The sequence below is a fragment of the Crocodylus porosus genome, unplaced genomic scaffold, assembly GCF_001723895.1.
Source record: "Crocodylus porosus isolate Cpor-Errol unplaced genomic scaffold, CroPor_comp1, whole genome shotgun sequence".
Taxonomy (NCBI): domain Eukaryota; kingdom Metazoa; phylum Chordata; order Crocodylia; family Crocodylidae; genus Crocodylus; species Crocodylus porosus.
In genome coordinates, this window is record NW_017728886.1 from 206,133,888 (window position 1) to 206,159,314 (window position 25,427).

The 25,427-nt window shown below is 40.4% G+C and overlaps 1 protein-coding gene across 2 annotated transcripts in view; it reads right to left on the minus strand.

Annotated features, from left to right (window-relative positions):
* Positions 1-2,371: 2,371 nt before the first annotated feature.
* The window catches only part of CA8 (carbonic anhydrase 8), a 77,487-nt gene continuing 54,431 nt past the window's right edge, over positions 2,372-25,427 (minus strand). Inside the window, exons 8-9 of one of the 2 annotated variants that reach the window (XM_019548470.1) lie at positions 17,285-17,456; positions 2,372-2,933 (exon numbers count right to left, since the gene is read on the minus strand). In XM_019548470.1, coding sequence (XP_019404015.1) covers positions 17,322-17,456 — 135 coding nt within the window. In that variant the 3' untranslated portion in view covers positions 2,372-2,933; positions 17,285-17,321. Of the gene's footprint in view, positions 2,934-16,089; positions 16,130-17,284; positions 17,457-25,427 lie in introns of those variants that run through there. The other variant, XM_019548479.1, reaches the window with a different exon arrangement.

Sequence of the window (25,427 nt, forward strand, 5' to 3'; positions counted from 1 at the left end):
TAAGCCACTAATTTAAAACCATGTATTCCCCTCATCTTACATTTATTCTGTTATTATTTCTTTGACTATTTATAGGCACACACATAGATGTATCAGTGGGCTTATAGAAAACATATATTGAGAACACAGTCCTCACTTTATTGATAGAAGCTAGTTCACAGGCATGCATGTGCATATGCCTCTCTGGGTATAGACTGAGGGTAGTAATACCATAGAGGTTCAGTTTTGCAAATCCCACCCTAAAGAATTTCCACTGCAGCCAGAAAGATTTATCTAACTTTATATACCCATTGCACCAAGAAGTTGCTGTGATTTCCCTCTTCTTAAAATTGATATATTATATGAGCAGCTTTGTTGTTAGGATTATCTAGCTCCAAGTTCTACTGACAGTTTTAAGTCATTCTTATTTTTTGAGTTTTTTAAGTACAACCTTGAAAAAAAAAAAATATATATATATATATAAAGGTTGGAGGGACAGATTGTCTAACCTACCTCCCTTTCTCAGTTGTAGTACTCGTAAACACAGGAAGGGAGCACAGGAAAAGGAAATAATTGACTTTTTTAGGGGAGACATTACATCATTTGCTTTTCAACATATCCTGTTTCAGAGTCAGCATAATACAGTACAGTCCAAGATAAGGAACATGTTTTATTTAGAGAACAAATATAGCTCCAGTTTCATTGTAAGGTCAATTTGCCACATTAAAATTGCAGTTCTTTCAACTAATACTAAGTGGTTTTAATATGTTATGTGCAAATGAGAAAAGGTCTTCAACTAGATCTCTTCTGAATCAGCTACATCTGGCCCAGTAACTCAGTGGGTTCACAGCTTGATTTTGCATTTTGGAGTTTTCCCTCACTAGTAAAACATGGGGACATGGCCTCTGCTGGAGGAACTCTGCTACTTCATTGCAGGTCTGGCCCCTGTAAAAGGAAAGTTGAGATTCTGAAGCAGGAGGGGAAATGCCAAGTCACTGACCAGAAATGCAGCTGATCCAGTCTAATCCATGCTGGCTGGACAGTGCTTCTTGGCTGGCAATCCCCCACTTTTCAAGACGGAGTCAAAGGCTCCTCCTTTCTTTCAGGCAAAGGCTCCTCTGTGGAACAGGCAATCCTTTGGTTGCTATGGATGTTTTCTAGCTGTGGTTGCTGTTGTAGGGGGAGCTGCTACTGAAAAGAGGAGGAGGCAGGCAGACACTTTTTAGCAGCCCTTTTGTTACTGGGGAGGTGGTGGTGGATGCTCAGTGATCTAATGCCTTTTATTTGAATGCTAATTGTCAGCTTTGATCATTTTGGTCCCTGACCAGATGACACAAAAGTTGGCCACAGAGGAAAAGTTGTTAAAACTGGGTGTAAATTGGCAGTGACATCAAATTTACCCCTAAACCTGTAGGGTGATATTTTCAAAGGGAGTTTAGCACTCACAGTTAGTAGTTTTAAGGCACCAACCTCTTTTATCCTGAAAATAGCTTCATTCTAAGCATGTATCTTATCTGCAGTTTGTTGTATGTGCTCTCATTGCATGCTATAAAGGACAGCTTTTGTTTCTGAATAGGCCTGTCTACCTGAAAGTAATGGTGTCTGTAACATCCAGCCTGTGCTTGGCTGCCCTGATGAATGATTGTGAGAATGATGCAAAATGGTTATGCTGCAACCACTCATCGTATAACGCTGAAAACATGGATCAGACATGCATTGTGATGCTGCGGTCACTCGTCTGGTGATGCCTCCACGATTGACGACCACCAATGTGCTCTTCTGTGGTAGCCTCTCCTTCCTGAGCCTCGTGTTTGCATCTCCATTGTGACCCTGCTTGGGGCTTGCCATCTGTGACTGACAGTGTGTCACCTCACATAGACCTGTGCTCTCTGTGCCTGGTTCCAGCATTGATAATATACTGTGCAACATTACATACTTAGATCAAAGGTTTCCTCTGACAGCCTTAAATATTTTTGTCTTTTGCACCTATATGCTGTTGAGGGGACTGTAGACTGTATGTTGGATTGATCTAGACAAATTTTGCTTTTCAAAAACCACTATCTCCTTAGCTGGGTTCAAATAATATAGTGTACTACTGCCTGTACTACTGGACATTGTGCTAAGGGGCAGCAAAGGTGTTCAGTTCTAGTGTAACTCAGTCTTTTTATCAATTTCTAGCTTCTGTAACCTTTCTTTCTTGTGCACTGCACAGTACGTAGAAGGATGAAGGCCTGCTGTTTTCTACTTCAGGATTGCATATTTCTCTGCAAATTTATATTATTCACTGGGCAGAAAATCATCAAGACAATTCTGCTTGTTTGCATGTCAGTTAATTTTGTCACATTTTTAGAAGAATCCTATGAATACAAATGATACTCTGCTGCAATTCAAATAAACTTTGTGTTGATATTTTAATCCACGGTTGCAGGGAGGGGGAAGAGAGAATCCATCCTGAAAGCTGTATTATCTTCAATGTGAGCAAACAATTATATTATTAACATATTTTCAACTGTTCTCCACAGAAGAATTTTTGGTTAGTGACAAAACATGAAGTTAAGACTACAAAATTTAAAAAAAAATCTGCAGTCTGGAAGAAAGATGCATTTGCCTTGAGTGTATATATGTTTTCATTCACACCATACTAAATGCTAATATTATTTGAGTTGTACACAGCTAGAGAGTGTTCTGGTAAAGAAACTGTGATATAAATGGTAGTAATTATAAAATGTTAACAGCAGTGAGTTGGAAGATTTAACGCATTTTGTTCTTTTAATGTGCAGCCCATTCCCAGAATTTCACCGGACCATGTGGACAGACCAACTGTCACAGCTGTCTATCAAGACTGAATTAGATGAAGGCAGACAATACAGGCTTTGTGGTTAAACTGAAGCAGCAGCCTCAAAAGTTTCCATTTCTCATCCAAGGGCACTGTGGGAGCATTGTCTTCCCCCTCTCTGAAAAGAGAATGAAACAATTATGTTACTGAAATTCCTCCACAGTGGGTCTGAAAGACTGTTTATCTCTAGCCAGGGAGACGGGGGAAACTAAAAGCAGGAGTTTCATGACAGCAGGTGGGGGGAGTTTCAGGGTATATCCTTCAAGTGATATGATGGGCCTGATTCTTCTCTCATCAATGTAAATCAAAAGGAAACTCACAGAGGTCACTGAAGTAAAACTGTTGTGAGGGAGAAAAATATAGCCCCAAATATTTCTACACAAGATTTCCATTGCAAATTAAGCATCTGTTGATATGAACATTCTGGCAGTGCTATCTTTGTTCTCACAAGAAGATGAAACATTTCATTACAATAACATCTCAAAAGTGCCACTCTAGACCAAATAGTAAACTGCTGCTAACATGAAGAATACGAATGGTAAATTAGATAAGGCAAACTACGCAATGGATTATGCACCCCACGTCTCATTGCAGTCTGCAGGCGAGAACCTTCTAGGACAGTGGTGTTCAAGTCTGTTGCAGACTAAGGTGCCTGCTCCTTTAAGGGCAGAAAATGCCTAGAGAGAGGGCCCTAGCAGTCAGGCAGAAACCCCACAGGTGCAGGTTACTGTGGCAGCAGACTAATGAGGGAATTAGCCTGCACCTGCACCCGGTCAGCTGCCCGGAAGAAGGCAAGGCCCTGGGCACATATAAACCCTAGGGCTGGGACTAGAGAGTTAGTTCTATGGTAGTAGCTAAGAAGAAAGGTGCTCTTATAGAGGAAGCTAACTGGAGCTGCTTGATTGCCTGTTCTGCTTCTGGTAGGATTAAGAGGCTATAGGAGCTCATAGATAGTGGTGGCAGGGGGAGGCCCAGTAAATTGAGAGAGGAGCTTGTTTTCTAAAAGAGGTTAGAGTGTGGACCCTATGTTATGGTTGTGTTATAGCTCAGGGACTTGTGCTTTCTGTTATTTAAACTGGTGGACCAGGCTGAGGCTACTGGGGAGGAGGAGGACTCATTGAGGCACATTACAGCATGGAGACGCCAGCACCAGAGAGGGTGCAGTGATGGGGGGTGAGCTGACCCCAACACAAGAAGACAACCTCTATGTAATGTCTGTGAGTCATGGGATATGATAAAGGGATGGTTTTGGAGTCGTGCATACCCCCAAGCTGTATGGGCTAAATTATAAGGCCCACACTCAGAAAGTGCCCTCATAAAGGGCTTAGAGGAGCAAGTCAGGACTGTGACGGGAGGCTGTCCTTGAGTTGATGCCCCAATTCATCACTTATATCAGCAAGACATGGCAGGAGAGACTAGTAGGTGCCCATAAGGCAGAGCTGGCACAGTCACAGTGCCCAAGGGACATCATGGTCCACCCAGGGGTGGTCATATCATGACAAAGTTATTCAACCCTGCAGGCTAAAGCCAGTGTGCAAGGCCTTTCTGTGAGCCAGGTCAGTGGTGTGGTCCACAAGCCAAATCTGTGGACTCATGTTATCCAGTCCAGGGAGCTCCCCTTGAGTCCAGAAATGTGGTGACAGGAGAAGCTGCGGAAAGCTGCTGCTCCTCTACTACTGAAGATCTGGATCTATGGAGATCCCTGCAAACCAGCTGATACAACTCTGCAAGCTGGATCCAGCCTGTGGACTGTATCACAGTCACCCCTGTTCTAGGAGATATTTAGCAGGTAGTGCCTGATGACCATTTTTTCTATTAATAAAGAAAGTAGAAACTCTAATTATAGCTTGGGACCTCATTGTGCTAGGTGCTCTACACATACCCATAATGTTCCAATCAAATGACTTATAAAGCTCAGAAAACCAGTTATCCAAGCTTCTCCTGAACCCTTTCCCAGGCCAGAAATAATTGAGGTGAATGTGATAATGGATCATTTCATCCTAACTTATTAACACAAGAGTTTTCAGCCTTTCTGGGTCAGTGTGCCCCCAGTGGCTGGTCAAAAAGGAAGGAGCGTTCCTTCCCCCCCCTCCCCAGCAGCCACTCTGGCGGGGGGTGGTCTTCCAGTAGCCAATTGCTTACCTGCGGAGGGGGGTCATTGAAAGTTCTAACCAACAGTGATGGAGAAAGTACCCCCAGGGGTATGCGTACCCCCCAGTTGAAAACCCCTGGACTAACATCTTCAGTCTTTTGAGGTTAATTTAATGTCAGATATACTACATCTAAATATGAAATGCAGAATAGTGAGGGCTGAGGTGCAAGTGTTCATCTAAAACAATATATAATATTACTCTGTAGCCCCTCTGCTTGGGTGAGTTCCTGCTTTTTCATACAGTAGCCCAGGGACAGTCTGGTTAGAAAGCAGTTGCCCTGTTAGTGTAGCTGCATGAAGCTGAGGATCTAACACAGAGATGAAAGCAAATCTTCAACAGGTGTTCTCATACTTCCATGTTATCCCTAGTATCATTGGTTCTCAAGGAACACTCAGAGCTGGAGGTAGGTTTATTTGAGGAAAGTGAAGTTAACTTCCTGATGCCAAATGACGAGTTTGCTGGGGGACACTAGTTTAATTTAAACCAGGAAGGGGTCTGGGACAGACACTGCATACACTGGTTTAACCCAAATCAGTTGAGTCTGATAGTACATTCAACCAGATTTATCTTAAAGCAGTTTCAGCCATTTTGAAACTGGTTTATGTGCACTGAACTTATGTTCTGTTACATGTTTAAACCAGTTTCTGGTAACTTAAATCAGTTTAAGTGTAATGTCTCTCCTGAGCCTTAGAGCTGGAGGTAGGTTTATTTGAAGAATGTGAAGTCAACTTCCTGATGCCAAATGCCATTTTCTTGCAAGTTCCAACACTGTTAACTCTTCAGGAAGTAGCTGTCTCTTACCAATTTTGTATAATGCCCAGCACAATAGATTCCTAATGGGCTACTTTGCACCACCTATAACATAACTGCATATAATAAAAAAAACACATCTTTAGTATTGTTGGCACAGTTATCAAGGGGGTGCTTAGATAGTTGGGGCATACTCCAAGTCCATAGAAGACAAGAAGCTCCTATTAACTTTCATGTAAGTCATGGGATCAGTTTGCAAGTACTGACCCAGAGTGCTCAAAAGCAACCAGAAATTTTGCTTTTTAAGACTCAGTGTCAGCAGGCATATGTTATGACACACTGACACTTTCTCAATCTCAATTAGCACTCAACTAATTAACAAAACTGTTCAATCCACTGAAGTGAGTAGTATCTCTCTTCTTTCTTGACTAATCCCTAATGTGATGTAAGGGTGATTGAGTATCTAATTACTCCTTAATTGAATGAACACATTATACATTTTTCCCTGAGTTCAAGCTTAATGCTTTTGGTCCAGAAATCAAAGTCAGTTAAATTAAGTTGAATTGGGATTTAGGCAACTATTGTATTAAAAGAAATGCTTACAGCAAGGAGTCTAATTATGAACAAATGTGAGGATTTTACATTGTATTCCTTCTAGAAGTACTGAATGATGAGAGACTCATTTAGAAGATTTATAGTGTTATTATTCATGTTTACCCTTTAGTCTCAGTTCAGCTTCGTAATTAAATTCCCTTTAAACTAAAGGAGAAGGCGAGGTAGATTTGTACCTTTATAGACTAACCAAAGTATTATTTTCATAAATTGGCTGCTGAACTAAAAGTAGTAATATTTCTCTCATACAGTATTGTATGATGGCACAGAAGGTAGACAAAAACTGTGTATCGGATGAAACATTTGCTTCATGTACCTCTAGGAAAGGTATGTGTAATAATATTTAGAGGAATTCCCAGATGTAATGTTAGTTTGCAGTTTATGCCTCTAAGCCTGCAAGCTATTTTGTGTGGAATCCTGCACCCAAAAACTAGCCCTGTTGGCTTTGAGGTACAAAGCAGGTGAAGCGTTCTTTCCTAAAGAGCAGCTTGCTGGATCATTCTACTCATCATACCACAGTTTAAAACAATTGTAAAAGAAATAAATATTGGCATATTTCATTAGCAATATAGATTTACTGATTTTTCATCACAAAATTGAAAACTGTTCTGTTATCAAGGCAATTCTACTAATATGTTATTACAAAGGCCACTTGCCTAAAAGCATTTATTGCTTCAGAGAAAGTCCTCTTGATCAAAACTTTTTAAAAATAATAGTGATCTGCCCCTACGGGCAGTTTATGTTAAGTGTAGGACTATGACTTCATAGAAAAATAGCAGGAGAAAGAGGTTCATATATACATATTTACTGTTTAAGTAACAAATCATACAAACAACTGTTGGTGATAGAGGACATGGAGAAAGAGAAAGATAGGAAGGTGTCATAAAACATTCATCTAATGAACTGTTTTTCAAAGTTGTTTGTATACCATCGGCAAGTCTGTCAGAATGGTTTCAGGTAAAGCATCTCTAAGGGTATTAGGGAGGCATCCAGGAGTAAAGCGAGGGTGCTAGTTAAGGTGGCAGAAGAGGAATGAAGGCTGCAATCCCTGGTCAGGACAGCTGCAGGGTATCAAAAGAATTTTCCCATTGTTGAAATGGCTAGTGACCCAACTCATTGGGACTCCCAGTCCCCTCATTCCTCTTTAGCAAAGCTTCTCTCTTTCTGCACCTTGCACCACCCCACCCCCATCATTACTCCAGCTTCCTCCCATTCTCTCTTTCCACTTCTCCAACATTACACAATTTGAAGTCTTATCTCAATTTAAATTTTTTAAAAGTCCTTGCAACCAAGCAGTAACAATAGGTGGCAAAACTACTCTGACATTTCGCTACAAATGAACATGATCTCGGAGTAAAAAAGACAGTACTGCTGGCTGCGTCCCAGGGAACACACATGCTACATACCCCCTGGTGTATAGCAGGTTACCCTGGGTGGGATAAGGGAGGCTGGGGGCACCAACTGTGCTGGCCCCAGCAGCCTTACCTGGGGTTCTGGGGGCTCAGGGAGCTGCAACTATGGCACTTCTGCAGCTGGGAGCCTGGCTGGCAGCCAGGCTCGAGTTTTGGATGGTGCACACTGCTGCCACATGAACCAACCCGGCTTTTTTTTTTTTTTGGCATGGGATTTTTTTGATCCTGGGATCTCCTGGTGTCAAAAAAAAAAAACAAAAAAACCCTAACCCCTGCACTACAAGGTAGTAGCATGGGGAACATCTGCATATGCAGTGTATGGCACCACATAGCACACATTTGCACGCATTTGGACACAGCCTCTGATTCCATGTTTGGGGCATGGATTCAGATGTACTTTAAAGAGAAGAGTTCTCTGATGCAAAATTCACTCTTCTGCAATATCTTAAGATTTTTATTCCCATGATTTTCTGATTTACTTAGGTAATATCACAATCTGGCCTTACATATGTTGAATTCTATCTTATTATTGTTTATTACCACTGGAATCAACAGTGCACAACAAAACTACTTATCTCTTCGGAGTTAAGTGCTATGCACCATGATGAGACCCCCAGTGTATGCATTTGGCCAGCAGGTCATTGATAATATCCAGAGATAAGTAAGTTTAATTCCAAGTTGTGGATTAGATAAAAATATAGAAAAAATAATTACTGATTAAATAAGCCCTGCACTAGACATATTTTTCTATAGCTCATAAATGTTGATAGAGAATTTAGTAATACAGAACAATTACTCTGAGCTAAAATTAGAATCACAAATCAAGTGTTTTGCTGTGTTTTCTAAAATGGATACCTCCCTGTTGTCAACAGTATATTTTTCAGATGTATCTTCTAATTCATTAACATATTTTAATATACATTAAAATTTAATTAAATTAGTCCACATAAAAATGATTAATTACAAACTCAAGAGTAGAGGTGTGAACATCAGGATCTAAGTTTCACTTAGGTTATATTATGAAATTCCTTAAATTCCCCCTCTGTCACTTAGCTGAATAAAGCAGTGTATTTCATTTCTTTCCTTACCTGTTGTGTGGTATTGCAGTATACTGATAAAAAGTTACTACATCATCTTAAGCTAGGTGCAGATGTTACACTTAATGTGCATTAAGTGTGCAGAAATCACTTCAAAGCCATAATAGAACAGACTGTCATGGCACGTGAAGTGCTTTAAAAATGGTGGACCCCTGTTCTAAGTTAAACCTTGATGGATGTGCTATTAGACTAAAGCACTTTATGTTAGAGTGTTTTATCAAATGTCTGTACCATATCCATTGTGAGTTAAGGCATTTCAAGTTGGGCCACTTGCTAAGTGGCTTGTTAGCTTTGGCTGACTAGAGAAGCACCAGCACACCCCCACCCCCAGGCTTCAACAGAGAGGAAACAGAAAAGGTTGTCTCCTCCCTGAATGGCTGGAGGTGTGGGGCGGGGGTGGGAGAAACAGGCTTCTTTTCCCCCTACTGCAGTTCCTAGCACATTAAAAAACTTGGCCAGGCAGCACAGCCCTGCACTGCAGTTTCTAATTATAGCTGTCACCAAACTCAGGGCAAGTGGAGGAGGGGAGACCCTCTGCAGCGTGAACCTGCCCCCCACCCACTGCAAGACCCCAGCCACAAGCTGTAGAAGAACACTTACAATGGGGAGGCCCTTGCAGTAGGGGGGCTTCCTTCCCCTACCCCTCCTGACAATGGCAGCCAGAAGCTGCAGCATGGGGCTGCTGGTCAGGCTTTTTGCAGCTGGGGGCCATAAGGCCCACTAAGGCATGTGGAAGTGTCCCTGCAGCTCATGCCCCCTAACACCCTGCTGCAGGCAGGCTGAAGCGGTGGGGAGGAGGGGGAAAAAACAGTGAGGGACCTGATGCTTCCCCCCCTGCCAGAGCCTGCCCATGTGAACAAGTTGCTGGTGGACTGAGCAGTGCCTGACCTGTGGGTGACCCTGGTGCTTCCCTCTGCAGTGGTGGCACCACCTGGGACTGCCTAGGCGTGGTGCCACCGGGGGGGTGCTGCCACTCCAGAGGCAAGTACCAGGGCCCCCCACAGCTCAGGGCCTTTCAGTCCACTGGCAGCTCACTTTCTGGCCACAGGATACATGGGCAGGTTCTGGAAAGGGGGGGGAAAAAAATCAGGTCCTTGCCAATTTTTTTTTTTCTTTCTCAGTGGTGCCTGCCCACACAAGTTGCCACTGGGCTGCACAGCCCCTGAGCTGCAGGGGGGCCCAGTGCTTCCTTCCACAGAGGTGGCATCCCTTGGAGCTGCTCAGGTGGGGGGCTAGCTGTATGGGTGAAACATAGCTAGCACCTGCTGGATTCAAAGGTGCAAGGGGCGCTAGAAGCCTAGGCATGCTTGGGGAAGCTTGGGCTTGGTGGGCTTCCAGTACCCGATGCACCATCCCTGCCACCTTCCTGCTGCTTCAGACCATCCAGGAATGAGTGAACTTGCCTCTGGGACTGTACAGAAATGTGGCAGGAGGGTAACTGGATGTGCTGGCAGCTGAAGGAGGTGGCAGGGACTGTGTATGGGGTACTGGGAGCCCACCAAGCCTGAACTACCCAGAGCAAGCCTGGGCTTCCAGTACCACATGTACCATCCCTGCTGCCATCTCCAGATGTACGGGCCCTTGTACACATGACAAATATCTCTGTAATTTGTTAAGTAGCAAACCAAAATACTTCAAATGTGTTTTTCCTTGGTACATAAAAGGTCAGTTAAATCAAAATACGCTGCTGCAGATGTACACTTATGAAATGTAATTGTAATATGCTGCTGAACTTGTACACTGTTAGGCAATTAAATCACTAAAAAGGGCAATGAAACCGCTAAAGGGGACAATTTTATCATATGTACAACCGCCATTCTTCATGTGTACAAGGGCCCTATGGGCTTGATCATTCCCAGGGTGCAAATTAAGGGGGAGCCCAGGGGGCTGAACCCCCCCCCCCCAAAGAAATGAGAGCCTCCCTATCAGATTTGAAAATCATAACTTGGCGGGGAGGGGGATCTCTGATCAGATTGCTCCTTTACTTAGGTGGACTTGTTAATCAATGAACCAGTTTTTTTACAGACCCCAACAAGAGTCAGTGTCATTTGAACCCTGGTCATCTCTAGTGCTAAGCACTTGTGTTCTGATCCAGCAGCATGTAAATACTCCTACTGATTTCAGTAGAACTATTCATGTGCTCCAGGCCTTTGCTTTGGGGACAAACTGTGGAGCATCATGATTGTATATAATAGCCATTATAAAAGGAAGCACAATGCTAAACATTACTGACAACATACTGTAAAGTCTTATGAAATGAGGAAAATTAACTGTCAGGCCAATCCTTTCTTAAACACAGAACCAGCAGACACAAGAAAGGGAATTGAAATGGTTAGGCTGAAAAATCCCTTCATTGAGAAACAGAACCATTTTTTGAATGTTTAAATGACCCTACTTTTTTCATGTCTAGAAAAAGAAAGCAATATTTATATTTCTAACAAGCCACTGTTGATAGTGCTTTGGAAACAAAGAAAAAGAGAAGAATGGTAATAATATCATAATGATGAATGACTGGTGAAACTTGTTCCAGCTACTGCATCAACATAACAGGAAAGGATAAAATCCCAAAGTGTTGAAATTTCCCCAGGGTGACTTCTTTGTGAGCCTTAGGAACTGCAAACACTTGTGGTAACACAGATGAAAAATACATATTGATTGGTAGTGTCAACTTCCATAAAAATGTCATGTTCTCAGAAATCTGTCTCAGCTGTTCACCAAAAAAAGGCAGCAAACAGAATTGCAGCATCCTTAATTCAGACTCATAATGACGATGTTTAACTGTATGTATCAACCTGGATCTGGGCTTTCATTCACACTTCATAGCTTCATACAAGTGTACAATATTATGTTTATGAATCCAGTGTTCATTCCCATGCTCTACACAGGCCCACTGCTACACAAGTACCTCTCTCATTACATAGCAGAAAGAGAGGGTTAGTTTGCCCTGTGAGTCTAAAATTAGGCAGAAGACAGGGTAGTGTGGTACCTTTATAGACTGACACATTCAAAGAGGCATGAGTTTTCATAGCCTACAGTCTACTTTGTCAAATATATCTCACAAAGCCTATGAAAGCTCATACCTCTCTGAACAAGTTACATTTGTATAAATGGCAAAATGTGCATCAGAACTGAGAAAATGGTGGTGGTGCACTTTTGAAGCAAAGTATATCAAAGGTGTTTTAGTTCAAAAACGCACCACCACCATTTTCTCAGTGCTGACACACATGTCACCACTTATACAAACATATGCAATACAGCATCAGCTTGTGTGCAGAGCAGACTTGACTGAGTCTGCTTCAATGCCTTCCTGCGCATCAGAGCAGACAAATGTATGTGTATACACAGCCCATAATGTAGGGAGTTTTAAAATCAGTCATGATCATCAGATTTAGGTTAGGTCTTGGGGTAATGGGGAACTATTGCCATGGCTATAAAATAACCTATTTGATATAGGGTTCAAAATTTTTTAAAAATATTTTATGTAGTTCTATAACTCCAAACCACTTTTTAAAAAGGATAATATATTGCAGACCAATTGCTTACTTGTTTTTTTCCCCAATGGAAAAACAAATTAAAATGCATCCTTAAAGTAGTGCAAATATTGTTCCTCAACAATAATTTTAACTAGTCATTGCAGTCAATGAGAAGATTCTCCTTGATTTCAGTTACCCTTAAAACTAGCATTTATAGCCTAATTCTGCAGCATTCAAACTTATGGAAGTTTTACAATTAGCTACAATGCGTGTAGGATCAGGCTCAACAATTTCAGTTCTGCAAGTTACTTTAACATGCATCTACTCTTCAAGCAGGTGTAGTGCCACTGAAATTAATGTAATTACTTGTGACTAAAATTAGACATGTTTAAGTTCCTTGCTGATTTAAGGCCAGTGTTCAGCATACTCCAGGATTAAGGATTTAGTAGGTATTTGAAGACTGCTCCATTGATATAACAGAGCATGAGGCACATCTATCAAGTCTGTTATCTGCAAAGTGACAAAGATTATGTAGAGGGTAATAGATCAATAGGAAATCATACACAGTGCAATCTCCAATGAAAAATACACTATTGAAAAAGTACCTGTCTACACATCAGATAAGTATGTGCTTAGCCCAAAAAGATCATTTGTGTGTTAAACTCCTGCAATATTGACAACTTTGCTCATTCAAAAATAAATGAGTCAGGTCCCAATATATCACAAGGTTGTATTTGTAAAAATGTAATACATTTGAGGTACTCTTTATTTTCCTGCTAGAGCTTAAGCATTTCAGATCCACATTTTCAAAGTTTTCTGCACAGAAAAAATAAAAACTCAAGTTTATTGAGCAATGACCTAATCCAAGCTTGAAAGACTTTACAAAAAATGGAAAATATTGCATGTCTCTCAATAAAATCACAAGAGTTTGTGACACTGCTCCTAGTTTCACTTGACCACCTTCTCCTAAAATCAATTCTTATTGTATTAAACTTTGCATGGTTGAATTTAATTGCATCCCTCCCACCCACCCCACCCCTCCTGCAAAAAAAATAAATAGAGGTTTCAGCTAAATTTATGGAGTTGGGGGGTTTTAGCCTCATGCATCTCAACTAGGCAATTAGACTGTCGTGAATCAACTCAAGCCAGCAATCTGTGGGCATCTATATACATGCTCTGGGGTGGAGGGGGGACACTTTAATTAGAGTAGGTCTGAGAGCTGCTCTAATTAAAGCGTCCACAGCATCATGTGTATTCAGCATCCCACACTTCAAAATGGCAGCAGGCATGCTTTAACTAAAGTTTGTTTGATGAGCTGTAGTTAAAGCACCCCTGCTGCCATCTTGAAACACAGGGATGCTGAATACATGCAACACATGCTTGATTAATCGAGTTTACTCTGACATGTGCTAATTAGCATGTGTCAGAGCAGAAGTCCATCACATGTATAAGTGCCCTATGATGTGGGCTGGAGAGTTTCAAGAGAGGCTAGAAATAGCAAAAGGAACAGGTTTTCTTTTAGCAGGTAGCAAGACCCATGAGGATCTTTCAAAGACAGATCAACCCAGTTGTGGGAGGGACAAGGAGACAAAAATATTGTTGGACATGTTAACTGTGGTTTCATAATATTTATTTGGAAAACCCTGAGGCAGAGTTTTTTTCTGTCATTTCAGGAAGAAGCTGTAGAAGAGATGCTTTTGGAAATATCATCCCAGTAGCCAGCGTTGCATGACAAAATCCCCACTTCTAATACTCACACTGATTGGTATCAGTATTAGTTTAGCATTTAAAATGTCTGACTGTTGATACTAAAGGTTATGCTACCTCTCTAAGTTTTACTTTATAGAGTTACTAGTGCATACTGATTATATGGAAAGACTGCAAAAGATACTATTCGTTTGTTTAAACTTTGAATGAAATATCTGTTTGTCATCTCAGCCTCTATTTTTTAGAGCTCTTTAAATGCACTACCATATATTGCCATTGTACTATATTACATTGTTTCATAATTACACAATGTTTTGCTTAGCACTGCAAGAGTTTCAATCAGTGCTGAGGAGCAGATGTTCTGCAGATTTATGAATGTGGCATACATGGAGCCCACATCCTGCTTCATTCTGAGTTATCTCTAGTCTTCCTGTCTGTCTACCACATTCCCCTTAATTATATATTTCTGCCTTTTCTGATAAACGAATGAAGTCAAGGGAACTCTGACATTTGTGAAGGTTCTTCCATGTTTATTGGCAGCAAACAGCTACCAAACAGTTGCACTATGCTGACTTGAAAAACAGAAGATGGGCATTTTATCTATATATAGGAGCACTGAAAATCAACAGCCTGCTAGCCTTTATACATGTAGGCTGCATCCAGATGATCAGGGGCATGAGCTTATAGCAGCACAAATTTGTGCCACTACATTGTGCCATAGTGCGTGCCCCTGAAGATGTGCTTTGTTGCAGAACACAATGTACTGCTGTGGGAAACTGCCCATGCCCAGCTCCTCCCAGCTCTCGGTGTGCTCCATGTGCTGTGAGGAGGGGCTGGCAGTGGCACAGAGTACCTCAGTATAGGGCTAACCAGCAGGTAGCCTCTGCATTGAGGCACCCTGAGCCCAAGCCACCCAGGGAATGGCATGTGGAGACCTGGAAGCAGGAAGCCTGCTCCCCTGTCCTGAGGTTCACCGTGCCCCAGCCAGCTGTCCAAAGCTGACTGGGGTGTGGTCTACATCAGCATGGGGACTCCACAGCATGTAGAGAGAGGCTACCTGCTCCCATGGCTGCCTGCTTCCCTGTCTCCACGTTTATCGCAGTGCACACTGTTTTGGTGTGCTTTGCATCACTTTTCCAGGGCTTTTGGGGTTTTATGGGGGGGGAGGGGAGGTTGCTTCTTTGCTACTGGGAAATCCCAGTAGCAAATTTTCCCCCTGTGCTGCAAATTAGTAGTGTCATGTGTGGTTTAATGTACAATGTGTGCAGTTTGTGGAACCACAAAGAAGCATCGCATTTAGATGGACCTGGCTCACCCAACATATGTATATACTGAGCAAGTTAGACAGGCTTTTTGGGTGCTTTTATCTAGTAGCTGATTGAATCGGCCTGAGATAAAAATTCCAAAAAGCCCTCCCCGCATTAGTTCGACCCCGCTCTGCAGGGTTTGTATAGATTGCATGCTTTGGTGGGACTTTTTGGCATTTTTATCTAAAGCTGATTCAATCAGCTACTAAATAAAAGCACCATAACACCCCACTAAAGCGCCCAATCTATACAACAGATGAGCCAGGTTCAGCTAATGCAATGCTTCTTCTGGGCATGCATTGTGTTCTGCATGTGGGTACACAGAGTTTAAAGTGCTGGAGGTTTTTTACATCTGGAAGCTGCCTACTACATGGATGCCTCTCCATGAATTATTGGGTGGACTGGCATTGTTCCAGGAAACAGTCTGACACTAGAAATGATAGTATCTCCAACACCCTCCTCTACTTTTGCACGTGGGAGATAATATAGCTGGGTACTCTGTTACCTTCACAGCTGCTACTGAATAGTGACAGGGGGTTTCGGTCTGTATCAGCAAGATCCTATTGAAGCCATACTTCCACTAAGGTGAAGAATATACAAAGCAAAATGTTTCCCTGGCTCCACATAGCAGAAAAGGTGCTTTCTCCATGGATCCTTGAAGCCTTTAGTGCTGGGAAAAGACTGAAGTCCCTCAAACATTTCCAGCAGTGGACAGTGCCAGAACAATACCACAAAGAGAATGTAAGTATTTCCTTCCTTTCTATCTTTTTTGTTATTCTGTACAAGGGATGATTTAAGCTACACTGGGAAAGACAGTTTTTAGCCCTTAGAAGACAATCTCTGAATTCCTTAAAGACAGACTTTATAGAGAGAATGCACTGCGTCTCCTTGATTGGCTCTGTGCTATTTGGTTTGACATATCCAACACTAAAAAAAACCCACATCTCTGGCAAATAATTAAATTGGGTGCAGAGAGCCAAAATCTGTCTCCTGTGGGCCTGCACAATGCTCATAGTCATAGATCTCATGCAGAACTTTAAGGTCCTTAATTTAGCACAGTCCTACAATGAATATTAGCATTTTACATGTAAAATTCATCCTTTGGGAATCAAAATTGTGAGTTATTTTCTAAAGCGTGGTCAAGATAAATCTGATTATTTAAAACAATTATTTGTAAGTGTTGACAAAGGTAATAACAGTTTAAACATGAAAGCAAAGGGGAACATTTTCATATTTCATGCTTAAAATTCAAAGTCAGCATGTCTAATAATGTCACTGGTACAAGGAGTCAAATTACCTACAATGTCCTGAAAAAGTATTTGAATATTACTGAGATAATATCCCAGTAATTTTTATGCAGGATCTAGGTTGGATTCAAATCGCCCATTTCAAGATTAAAGAGAGAACATTTTGTGACTGCAAAACACCATTTAAGCAATGTATGACTCAATTTAAGGTAGTGTCCAAAAATTAAATAAAGCAGTAGGAAAGCAATGTTAACAGAAGGACCTACATTTTCACTGTTAACATCTATTTGGCCCGAATGTCCCACAGTTATAAAATACTTGAGTACCTATATAGAAAAAAATATGTATGCTATATTTAAAGGGAGGAATGCTAAGCCATTGCACTGAAGTCTATTTAATGGTTTCTGTAATTGATATTATCTGTATATAAAAGATTATTGCAAAAGGAGAGAGAGAGAGAGAATTTATAACCCATCCATTTCTAATCCTTTGCTTTTTTCTCAGTAACTCAAAGCCACCTGCTGGTTGTTCGCTTGCTGTACCACTCAGAACTGGAGGATGAAATCCATGATATAATGTCACAAGGGAGATGGATGAAACATTAGCCTCACTGAAGTCAAAAAGGAATTCTCCAAATTTTATTTGAATAAGTGTAATTGCCATTTGTTTTAGTTTCCTTTTCAGCATGGTAGGGAAAAAACTTTTACTTACATGTATAAAGATTTGTTTTGTTGCTGTTCTTCTTCTGCTACTGGAAGGCAGCCCTGATAACTCTATCACTAAGTGGCTGGGTTGGTCTAAAGTTATCCCCTAATATTCCATCACAGCCTTCTAAAAGCTCTGCACCTTTAACATGGGTCCTCAGTCTTCGAAACTCTTCTATCTGAAAAGGCAAAAAAAAATGCTGAATTTCTTAGACATTTCATTTGTTTTATGGAAAAAATAACAGAAAAGGAGTCTTCACCCAACCTCTAAGATTGTATGCACAGTGTGTGTGTCCAAATATCCAAAAATATAAATTTTTATGATAAAGTTCTTAAAAAAATAAAGTGCTTCCAGTTTTACTGCAAAATGACAATTGCACATACAAAATAGATAGCAATGTAGCCCAAATCAGAGTGTCGTTTGAATGTTTCTTTCTGCATATTTTGTTATAGTTTGTTCTATCCTCCCTACCCAGCATTTTATTGAAGATTAGCTTCTATGTATGCAATAAGACAATAGACTGGGGACACACGCTGCTCATTCTGAGCTAACTTAGATAAGTGTCAAATTAGGAATAACTCTATTCATTAGGATGGGTTATGTATTTTATGGTGGAGTTTTTTTCTTCTTTCTTTAGTCACTGAAAATTGGACTGATTTAATCTGTAATAATTTGTAAAACATGGTGGTCATCATCACGGGTGCCTATACACAAGCAAGGAAGCTGCTCCCATGTACTGCAATTCCAGCATATGGGAGCAGACTCAATTAATTAACTCATTTAATCGAGTCTGCTGGAGCATGGCAATTACCACATTCCAGCAGCCTCCGACATCTTGTGTGTCAGTGTCCATGCGCTTCAAAATATTAGCAGGGGTGCTTGAATTAAAGCTCACTTGAGCTTTAGATAAAGTGCCCTGCCACCATTTTGAAGCATAGGGATGATGATACATGAGATGCTCCAAGTACTTTAATTACAGTGGCTCTTGGAGCTGCTCTAATTAAAGCACGTCCCCTGCCAGTCCTGGAGCACATGTATAAATGTCCTATGTCCCATTTCAGCATGTTCTAAATGAGACCTTTTTAGAGTGAAAAATGAGTTTTGTTTCAAGAAAATTTGTCAAAGTTCTAAATCAAAATAAATTGTTTTTTATTTGGTTTTTGTTCTTTGATATGGTGGAAAAATTCAGAGACCAGATTCTCTCCAAACCCAGAATAAAACCAATGGAAGAAGCTTTTTGCAAGGGTATTTCTGCAACAATTGCTTCTCACAGGGAGTTGTGTGCATGTTTAAAAAGCCATTTAAAAATGGCTAGCCATCTATGCCAAGCTTTTGTGATTCTGTTCAGACACTCAACTCCCAGAGAGGAACTCTACAGAAAAATGATGGTGTGTATAGCTATATTACCATTTCTAAGTAACTTTTGTGAGGTCAGGATGGAGGTGACATGTCACCCTGCCAAATTGTGCTCCCAGCCCACCCATTCTTCCCTTCCCCCTATACGATCCTTTTCCACTCTGACAGCCTAGGGTGTATACACACATACTAAGTCAACTTAAAATAAAGCAATTTAACTAAGTCAACTTAAGCCATATTGGAGCATACAGCTCCTTGACATGGTGGCAGTCATCTTGTGAGTTAAACTGATATAACTAATGTATGTGACTCAAGACAATACACATCAGAGGTGTATTATCTTGCTCCACATTTAAGTTGACGCTGCTCCACATATTTGTGTACACTCTGACAGTAAAGCTGACTTTAAAAAGTTAAGTCAGCTTAACCGTCAGAAAGTTAGTATATGTATATGCACCCCTAGACCCCTTTAAGTAAAAATATAAGGCTCTGCAAGGCCCCAGATCTTAGAGTAAGATGCTAAAAGGTAATGAGTGGCATTTTCTAGCCTCCTATTGGGGTGGTGAAATGATTTCCTAATGTAACTCAGAAGATAACTGCCATTGCTGTTCTTATCGACAAAATGATATAGATACAGATTTATTTATTTGATTTACTGTCTAGCTGTGCTCTGTTGCTTTTTTTTTTTCTTCAGAAAGCAGAATATTTAGAAATCACTATCATTCTGACTTTGGATGCTGAGATGGAAGGGGCAGTTTGTACTCAAAAGATGAAAGGAAGGAAGAGCAGAGAAGTTCTTTTTAACATGCTTTTGAAGACAGACCCATGCACTTTTCAATTTATTTTATGTTTATTCAGCTCAAACTGCACCTAAAAAAAAATATATTATAGGCTTTAGGACTGAAGAAACCTGCAGAAGTCAAGTGCTAGTAGATAACTAATGCTAGTCAAGCACTAGTAGTTACTGCAGATATTCCTTCTGCCTGAAAAAGGGTGTTTGTACCTGAAAGCTTGCAAAGAAGAATTTTTCCAACTATTTTAGTTAGTCTAATAAAATGTATCAGATTTACCCAAAGAACCTTGTCTGTCAGTAGGAAACTAAGTAGCTTTCATGAAAATAGCCTTTTCCTTTGGAGCTGAACTGAATCAACACAGAAATAGGCTGCAATCTATGATATAGATACAGATTTATTTATTTGATTTACTGTCTAACTGTCCTCTGTTGCTTTTAGTTTGGGATAAGGTATTTCACAAGATAACAGCTTTTGTTTGATCTCTTGAGAATTAGAGACTTCAAATAAATGTGAATCAAAAAAAAACTCTGTAAAGCTGGTATTTCTGAACTACCCATCCAAACTTGAAGTGCTCTACAACATATGCTGGGTGAGACTGGCTTTCCTTGCAGTAAATTCCTTTTCCAGGAGATATTCCTTAAAGTTGCTCCCATGTTGTTAAATCAGGAGGATGGGATTCATGCCACACTGTGCTTTTGACCTCCAGAATGCTCATGGTCATTATTGAAGCCCTTGTGCATTAACTGGAGGATCAGGTTTTGAGGCCCAGTGTAGGTCAGATACAAAACCAGAGGCTGTACCAACTGTTCATGTGCACATGCCCACTGAAGAAGTGGTTCTGTGAGAGCTAATGCAGACCCAAGCTATATTATATTTTTCATATAATCACTAGAGTGAATAAGTGTGCTCCACTGCCCAAGCAACACTTTCATACCTGCCTATCCCCTCCTCTGTACTTCCATTCCTGACTCCTTCCATGGATACTGTGAAATGTCCTCTGCAGGATCCAGAAGTTATTTGTACTTAGTACTAGTATCTTTTACAGGAGACCGGGGAGATCAATTTACAGGTATTTCCTCTATTATCAGATCTTATCTTCTAGAAACAGGTTCTGTCCTATTCCCAGAGAAAGATCAAGTCCATAGCATCAATGCAGCAGAATAGCAAAATGGGATAAAGCTTTTTGGAATATTACACATAGCTCATCATAAAGCTGAAGCCAAAAATTAAATTGGTTTTTATGTTGCAGGAACTTTTATTCTATTTCCCCCCATTTCCAACTTCCGTTTTTGCTTAATGGAGTATTGCAAATAAACGTATATTTTCCGCATCATAAAATACGAAAAACAAAGAACATTAATGCATTTTCTTGGTAAAAGTCACCTTTTTCAGGAAAACAGGCTGAAGGTCACTTAAAAGGTGCTTTTTTCAGTTTAAATTTTTTCTACACCTTACTTCTACTGTCTAAGGAAATGGGTATAGATTATAACAGAATGAAATAACATAAATGCCTTGTAGTTCTTTATTGTACTACACTGATTTTGCACATTTCCAATTACAGCCCTCTGTACCAGTGAATATTTCTGTTCTTTAAAAATGAGGAGTATAGAATGAGCTACAAATGGGGTCAGAAATCCTGCCATTCAGTACTAAGCCATCAAACTATGGCAGTGGGTACAGGAGAATGACAGCTGCTGACTGCATCATTGTTAAAATGAAACCTCCTAATTGGCTTAGAGGATGCACTTGTTTTATGCTTCAGTGAACCACAAAAATTATTTATAAATGTTCTGTTTGAAAAAAATTGCGGGGAAAAAGTATGAACAACCTTTTCCTATTTTTCATTTTCTTTAATATTAATATTAGGGAGTGTATTATGATGCTGTTGTATTTCTCCAGTGTGCAGAAATATATTCAGTGTCTCATAGGAAAAAAACAAGACACTTCATCCTTAGAGAAGAAACAGTAAGCTTATCATGAAACACATGAGGTTCATAAACTGACAGAAGGAGTGCAATGGGGAAAGCTGGAAATATAAGGGTGTGTTTTTCCAGTAAAATCTAGATTTCTTCAGAAACCAATGACAAAGCTCCAAAAGCTAGATTGTAAAGTCTTTGCTCTTACAAGTACACAATTTATTTCAGATATCAGTTGACCACAGAGAATATGAATTTCACAAACTGCTGAGCAGACTTCAGTGGGAGCAAAATCAGGCCTTAAAGTCTAATGGTTTCATTCCTCCTTTGTTGTCTAGATACTCGTTTCAGCTCAACCATTCTCATCTGAACTAATGAAATCACATCATTACAAAAAATAGTCATCAGTACAAGTAGAATAAATACCCCTTTTCTGAATATTTCTCAATTTACCATACTAATTTCTAAACCAAACTAATTTTTAGAATCAGGGAATTATAGAAAAGTAGGGCAAGAAAGGGCTTCTGGAGCTCATCTAGTCCAACACCCTGCTCAAAGAAGGATCATCCCAACAAGTCCTTGTATAACCTATTCCTAAAACTGCACAATCAGCCCTCTTACACAACTACAAGGCATATTGACCAAGGACACCAAAAGCACTCTAACCTGCTACAGATAAAGCAGGTAGGCAAGGGCCATCAGTGATCCAGCACTGCAAGGGTTGTTAAAATGCATTCAAGAGATCGAAGTAAGAGAGCCATGCCCCCTGTTGCAGAGGAAAGCAAAAACCTATACAGTCCATACCAGTCTGACCATGGAATAAAATTCCTTCCTGTAGAGTGGCAAGACCCTCTATATTTAAATCTCCTGGTTTTAATCCCAGCAGGAACACTGGCATGTTCCAGTTAAAAACCCTAGCTTAAGCTGCAGCCACATGAAACTGGGAAGGAATGCATACTCACAGTGGTGGACAGAAGCACGGTTCAGAAGAATCTTGATGCTTTAGAAAGTCACGTGGCAGCTAACAGGATGAAGTTCAATGCTGACAAATGCAAGGTGCTACACCTCAGGAAGAATAATCAAATGCAGTAATACAACTGGTTGAATAGAAGCACAGTGGAAGAGGATCTGGGAGTCAGTCTGACCCCAAGTAGAGTGGCAAGACCCTCTAAATTTAAATATCCTGGTTTTAATTCCAGCAGGAACACAGGCGTGTTCCAGTAAAAAAAACCCAGCCTAAGCTGTAGCCAACACCCTGATGAGGAAGGCAAAAAAAAAAGTTCTGACCCCTGCAGGAACAGAAAGAAAACATTTCTTCCTGGACCTATGCGGCAACCAGCAAAGCCCAGAAGCATGAAAAAAACAAATGCTCTCCACTCTGTTCTGCAACACAGGGACAGAAAACAACTTCATGTATCACCCCCTCTAAGTGGACAGCTAGAACTCCCCTTTCTGTATCCTCCCCATAAACCTATTCCAGATGCTTTGATCTTTTTCCATAACAACATCAGTTGTGTTCACTGTCCTATTGCTAAGCATAGTCATCTCCAATATCCATCTGCTTTTCTCCCTATCTTCCAGTGATCTGTGAAAGACAGGAGGGTTCCTGGGCTTCCCACTGTTGCGGTCTACAGCACACTCCAGGCATAGTGACTCCTAGATCATCCCTGACCAATACTTATACAGCCTCTTCTAAAATAACTTCTCTCCCCTCTTTATCATTATTATAGTTTCATAGTTGGTAGGGTCGGAAGGGACCTGAGCAGATCATCTAGCCGACCCCCTGCCACGGCAGGAAAAAGTACTGGGGTCAAACAACCCCAGCAAGGCGTTCATCTAGCCTCCTCTTAAAGACCCCCAGGGTAGGAGCCAGCACTACTTTGCTTGGATAAGTTGAGAAGGTGTTGTAATATATAGGAATATGCACCTTCAACTTATGTTATTTTACTTCCATTTCCCTTCAGCACTATACTACTAGTCAGTGTTACTGTGTTAATCACAAGAATATAACAATTGTTAAATTAAAACTGACCAGCAGTTTATATTGTCCAATACTGTATCTCTAAAGCGGGTCACCAAATACATCAAAAGGTGATGAAAAGCCCTGTATTACGCATATCTTTGAAACTCTGTACAAGAAAGGGGAAATTTATTTCTGACAACAACAGTTGATCATATTATGCCCTGAAGCATGAAAACAGACAACCTTATAATTTGTCTCATACCTGGTATAACTGAAGATGCTATTATTATTCAGATACATATCAAATTCTATTTTGAAATTTTAGTAAAACTATTCTCTTCAACAACATCCTGCAGAAGACACTTCTATAAGTTAATGCTATATTATGCAAAAAGTGGTTCTTTTAATTCATTCAAAATGCTTTGATTTTCTGTGCTTTCATATCATGGAAAAGTATAATGCTATAAAAATATCTTTATGGGCCTCCTTTGGCTCCTGCAGAATTGTACCTATACAGAATTTAACCTTTAGTGTATGTCCTTTTATTTTCCTTCCACAGTAAATAGTCCTAGTGTTCCTAACTTCTCCCCACAGGACAGCAACAAAGGATGCAAAAAGGAAGCAAGTAGGTCAGAGTGCAAAATACATTTGACATATGTGTACAAATGAGAGAGATATGGAGAATAAACAAGATGAGCTGAAAGGCAGAGCCTGTGAAAAGAGCTATGATCTACCTGTTATCACACAGACTTAGTGAAACACCTGTTATGACTGGAATGTCAAAATTGAAGGGTTTGGTATGTTTCAGAAGGATGGGTTTGGAAGAAAAGTTGGTTGTATGTCAGAAACATATATATTTATTGCCTAGTTTAGGAGTAAGAAGGTAGCAGAGCAGAATGTATTTGGATGAAGATAAAAAGTGAAAGATACAGCAATGACAGAATGGTGGAGATTTATTATAGACCACCAAGTCAGGAAGAAGAGGTGGATGAGGCACTCTTCAAGGAGACAACAAAATTATCAGAAAGTTATGAGATAGAATTGACTGATAGGAGACTTCATTTTTCCAGACATCTGCTAGAATAATAATACAGCCAAATATAACATGTCAAGTAAATTCGTAACTTGTGTGGAGAACAGCTTTCTGTTCCAGAAAGTTGAAGATAAACTGACAGATCATTTAATTGTCCTGACCAATAGGGAAGAACTAATGAAGGATGTGAAGCTGATGGGAAACATGGAAAGATACAATCACAACATAATAGAATTTGTGATCCTGAGATGGGAAAAGCATGATGTCAGCAGAATTAAGATATTGGATTTCAAGAAGTTAAATTTCAACCAAACAAAGGACACAATAGGCATGGTGCCATGTGAGGATAGACTGAATGACAAAGGCACCCAAGATGACTGGAAGCTTCTAAAGGGCATAGTACTGGAAGCCCAAAAAGAAGCTATTCCAACACAATGGATGCACAAGAGGAATGGCTGCACGAGGAGCTTGTAGGCTACCTCAAAAAATACAGGCAATGGAAAGTAGTGAAGGTCACCAAGAAAGCATACCAGGAAACAGCAAGAACTTGCAGGGACAAAATTAGGAAAGCAAAGGTAAAAAATTAACTTCACCTAGCAAAGGAAGTTAAACACAACAAGAAGTGGTTATATACATAATGTTGACCAGGAAAGAAAGATCAAGGAAGTTGTGAGTCCACTGTTAAATACCCAGGGAACATTATTAACAGAGCATGCAAAGAAGGTGGAGCTGCTCAACAACTACTTTGTCTTAATCTTCACAAAAAAATTAAGCTGCCACCAAACATCTAATAAGAATAATTTTGATGAGAAAAGGGACAAGCTGAGTGATGAGATAAAAGAAACAGTTAGCTTTAAATGAGTCTGAATGAATTCAAGTCAGCAGGACCTGATGAACTTCATCCCAGGGTATTGAAAGAACTGACAGAGGAAATCTCAGAAGCACTGACAAAACTATTTATGCAAAGCACCAGACAACAAGGAAACAGACAACACAGTGCCCGCCCCTCTTAAAAAAGGCTAAAAGGAAGAACCCAGGAACTATGGATCAGTTAGCCTCACCCCAATATTCAGGAAGTTACTAAAGC